Genomic DNA, 4691 nt, shown 5'->3' with positions numbered 1-4691 from the left:
ACTAGCACACATTTAATACCAATAGATATACTTTTTGCTTTGGTGCTTCCTCCCTTGCATATAGTAATACAAGCTTGATAGTCCTCAAACATAACTATAGGTAAAGGTTCTCTTATTCCAAAGTCCTTCAACAAATGAAAAATCAATTCAAGTTCACTGCAGGCACTTGTTGCTGAGACACACTCAGCTTCTGCTGTAGACTGTGACACAACAGTTTGCTTTCTACTAGTCCAGTCTATTAGTCCATCTCCATAGAAGAATAGATATCTGCTTGTTGACTTGAAATTGTTCGATTCTTCTCCCCAGTTGGCGTCCATATATCAGACTAGTCTTGGTCCTTCAGATGGTGCAATTTTCAATTCTAAGTCCATTGTTCCTTTCAGGTACCTTGCTAGTCTCTTTATTGCACTCCAATCATGATGGTTAGGTGAACTCACTTTTCTGCATAAGATGCCAACTGCTGCTGTGATGTCAGGCCTTGTGGTTTTGCTCAAGTAGAGAAATTTTCCAACTGCTGCTCTGTATTCTCCAGTATCTCTGAGAGGTGTTCCATCCTTTTCCTTTAGATATACAGTTTCAAGTGGTATGGATGACGCTTTGCAGTTTTTCATACCAACAGATTCTATAAAGTCCATAATTTTTTTTCTGGCATAGAAGGTTCCATCCTCGAGTCTTTCAACTTGTATTCTGAGGTAGTGTTTTACATCTCCAAGCTGCTTTCTACTTCCTTGTTCATAGCATCAGCTATTTCTTTACTATCCTCTCTGTTTTGACAAGATACAATCAAGTCATCAACATAAACAAGAATGGTATTGTCCATTTTTAATTCTAGTGTACAGGCAAGATTCAGCTTTCCCTTGCCCAAAGCCTTGCTTCTGCAATCATCCTGTAATTTTGTCATACCAGGCCTTTGCTCCTTGTTTTAGTCCTTTGTTGTGTCTGTAAACATAATTTTCTTGTCCTTCGACTTTGAAACCCTCAGGTTGTTCCATAAATATTTCCTCAGATAGTTTTCCATTGAAGAATGAGTCTTTATATTCAGATGCTCTACAATCATATCTCTTGATGCTGTGACACTAAGAAGTGTTCTGAACACTGCTAGATTGATAACTGGAGCAAAAGTCTCAAAGTAGTCAGTCCCATATTCTTGTGAATAGCCTTTGGCTACTAGGTGTGCTTTGTATAGTTCTACAGTCCCATCATCGTTATACTTGATTTGGAATACCCATTTGCACCCAACAGGCTTTCTTCCTGGAAGTAACTTTGTAAGAGTCCAGGCTTCTTTCTCATATATGGATGGTATTTCCTGTTCCATTGTTTCAATCCATCTGTCTCTTTCACTCACAGGTAAGTTGCATACTTCTTTCCAGTTCTTTGGTTCTTTTGCAGATTGTACAGTTTCACAAAATCCATATTTATGTGGTGGTTGCCCTTTAGTGCTTCTTTCTGATCATCTCACACTGGTTGTGGGTTCAGTCGTGGGTTCTTCTGCCTCCTCTGGTGTGGTTCCCGCTTCCCTTCTGTTCTTGTAGTTTCTTCAGAAGGTAGACTCTGCCGGTTCCCTGGTGGTCACCACAGGTAACCATACAACCAACTCTTCAGAAGCAGCCTCAGAACTCTTTGGATCAGTTGCATTGGGAGCACATGGCAAATTGCTTTCATCTACATATACAACATTTTGTTCCCCATGTGATTTTGGGGGTTGTATATCCTGTATCCTTTTCCACCAACAGGATACCCTACTACAGGTCCAATTTCAGCTCTGGGGTCAAGTTTCCCCTTTTTCTCCTTTGGTATGTGAGCATACTCTTAGCTTGAATGTGCTTTAGTCCAGGCCACTTTCCAAACCAAGCCTCGAAAGGAGTGGTTCCAGTAACCTTTAAGGGTACTCTATTGTGTAAATGAAGTGTACGTGCAGAGGACCTAAAGAGCCTCTTGTTCAGAGTGAAAGAGGAGAGCACAAAAGTGGGCTTGAAGCTCAACATCAAAAAAAACTAAGATCATGGCATCTGGCCCCATCACTCCTTGGCAAATAGAAGGGGAAGTCGTGGAAGTAGTGACAGACTTCACGTTCCTGGGATCCCAGATCACCACAGACTGTGACAGCAGCCATGAAATTAAAAGACGCCTGCTCCTTGGGAGGAAAGCGATGGCGAACCTAAACAGCATGATAAAAAGTAGAGACATCACCCTGCCAACAAAAGTCCGCATGGTCAAAGCAATGGTATTCCCAGTAGTCATGTATGGCTGCGAGAGTTGGACGATAAGGAAGGCCGAGCGCCGAAGAATAGATGCTTTTGAACTATGGTGCTGGAGGAGACTCTTGAGAGTCCCTTGGACTGCAAGAAGAACAAATCAGTCAATCCTCAAAGAAATCAACCCTGACTGTTCCCTGGAAGGCCAGATAATGAAACTGAAGCTCAAATACTTTGGCCACCAAATGAGAAGGGAGCACTCACTGGGATGCAACGAACATGAAATTGAGCAAACTTCAGAGGACGGCGGAAGACCGGAAGGCCTGGCGTGATCTGGTCCATGAGATCGTGAAGAGTTGGACTCGACTGTGCAACTGAACAATTGTGTAAATACCGTAGGGTATTTGGTAGACCAGAATGTATTAGCAGAGCCCTACTCATGTCCTGGATTCTTCTGTTCAGCTTTTCAGAAGAGCCATTGTGTTGAGGTGAGTGCGGGATAGACACTTTGTGTTCAATCCCTTCAAGTTCTAGAAATCTTTTAAATTCTGCATTGCAATACTCTCCACCCCCTTTGGTGCATAAGCTTTGGGGCGCTCGGCCAAACTTGTTTTTAATTGTGGTCACATAGCATTTGAATTTATTGAGTGTCCTTGCTCTTTATCATAAACACAAAAATATATTTTGTTTTGTTTTCAGTAAAAGTCACAAAGTATTTGTTCCCACCACATGATGGCACTAATGGGCCAACACGGTCACTATACACAGTCTCTAGGAACTTCTCATTGTAATTAGTGGACTTGCCAGTGTACTTTGGAGCAGTTCCCTTTGCTTTGAAACATGTGTCACTTCTCTCCTTTGCCTTGTCACAACTTACAGCAGAAATTCCACATTCTTTTAACAACTTTTTAACAATCTGCATCCCATGATGCACAAACTTCAAAAGCCTTGCATACAAGCAATTCTGATGACTACAAGAGCCATTGCCAGTTTGATAAACTAGACTTGGGGTCAGCTAATCCATGGAAACCAGTATTTAACACAGTCCTGGAACCTAAAGGGCAGTGACATAGATCCCAGATCAGCCTCAAGCAGGAGGGCATTCTGAAAGCATCGTGCCACCACTGAAAAAGCTTTGTCTCTCATTGGCACCAACACAGCTCTTCAGGTAGGTCACAGAAGTCAGGGTCGGGGAAGAAGATCTTAACTGGTGAGTGGACAGTACTCTTACGTAGCTTTCAGTGGCATAGAAGCCCTGTTAAAGTGTAAAGGTTGATAATGCCATCCTCTCAAATTCCTTACAAAATTCAGTCCACCTGTGGCCACTAAAAGGTTTGACTCTTTCAATTGTTTGCTGGGGTAGTGTATGGTTAGCTTATAGTGACTTTCCCCATCTGCTTTTGCTCATGGAAGGGACACATAGGTCCCTGCCACACGGCAGGAAAAGCGACGGGCGAAGTGCGGCTAATCTTTTTTTTTTTTGGTAATCGAAGTGCGGCTAATCTGAGCCGCACCAAAGTTGAGACGACTCGGTGGGATCCCACGGATCCCCCGAGCCGCGGCGCCGTCGCTACCCAGCACGATCAGATGCTGGGGAGAAAGCGACGGTGGGAAGGGGAGGCTGGCGAATTGCGCAAGCTCACACATGCACAGTTCGGCTAGGAGCAGGGGATACGCCAGCGCAAGGATGCGCCGGCGATCCCACAGCTGCACTTGCCGCGGCCCGTCAGCATGAACCACCCAGGTAGGTGGTTCTTTTTGGTGCGGGGTTTCAGGCAGGAGGGACGGAATGGGGACGGCTGGGCAACGATTCCCAGATGTTGCCATGGGATCGCGCCCATTTGCCGCGCATCCGTTCCGTCCCACTCTCGACCTATTTCCTCGCGTGTGATCGGGGCCATAATGTGAAAAGGAGCTCCACAGATTCACTACCACACCCCAGTGTGCTAAACATCTGCATTCCCCCCCTTTAGTCACTAAAGCCAAGGTACTCTATTGGATTTCGCTCCATGCTAATTTACAGAGGATCATTAAAACTTCCTGACAATGCCTTCTGGACTGGTCACATAGGTGTTCCTGGCCAATCAGGAATGTCAGAAGAAACAAAGTTTATTCAAGGCAATAGGTGAACACATTCATTGTTTTTGGAGTAATGTTGCCCTAAATGCTGCTGCGGTGGGTGTGTACCAGGGTTGCCAGATCCAGGTTGGGAAACTCCTGGAGATTTGGAGGGAGAGCCTGGGAAGGACAGGGACCTCAGTGGGGTACAATGTCATAGAGTCCACCCTCCAAAGCATCCATTTTCTCCAAGGAGAATGATCTCTGAAGTCTGGAGATGAGATGTAATTCTGGGGGATCCCCAGGTCCCACCTGGAAGCTGGCATCCCTAGTGGGTATGTATGTATGTCCTTTAGTGCTGACAAATGTTCAGGACAACTGTCTTCCATTTGGCTCAACCCCACTTGCGATCCAGCTACTGAATGATGCTCTGCAGCT

The 4691-nt window shown here is 44.9% G+C and overlaps 1 protein-coding gene across 1 annotated transcript; it reads right to left on the bottom strand.

The window, feature by feature from the left end:
- Positions 1–922: 922 nt before the first annotated feature.
- Positions 923–1315, bottom strand: LOC107108626 (uncharacterized mitochondrial protein AtMg00820-like). The gene has a single exon (XM_015409096.1). It carries the CDS (start codon positions 1313–1315, stop codon positions 923–925), a length of 393 nt encoding a protein of 130 aa, XP_015264582.1.
- Between the last annotated feature and the right edge of the window lie 3376 nt (positions 1316–4691).

The sequence above is a fragment of the Gekko japonicus genome, unplaced genomic scaffold (genome assembly GCF_001447785.1).
Source record: "Gekko japonicus isolate JY-2015 unplaced genomic scaffold, Gekko_japonicus_V1.1 scaffold71, whole genome shotgun sequence".
NCBI lineage: Eukaryota > Metazoa > Chordata > Lepidosauria > Squamata > Gekkonidae > Gekko > Gekko japonicus.
This window is presented reverse-complemented; position numbering and strand designations above follow the sequence as displayed.

Bases quoted from the DNA above. Each gene is read 5' to 3' on its own strand.
- LOC107108626 (XM_015409096.1), bottom strand. From the start codon at position 1,315: ATGGAACAGGAAATACCATCCATATATGAGAAAGAAGCCTGGACTCTT.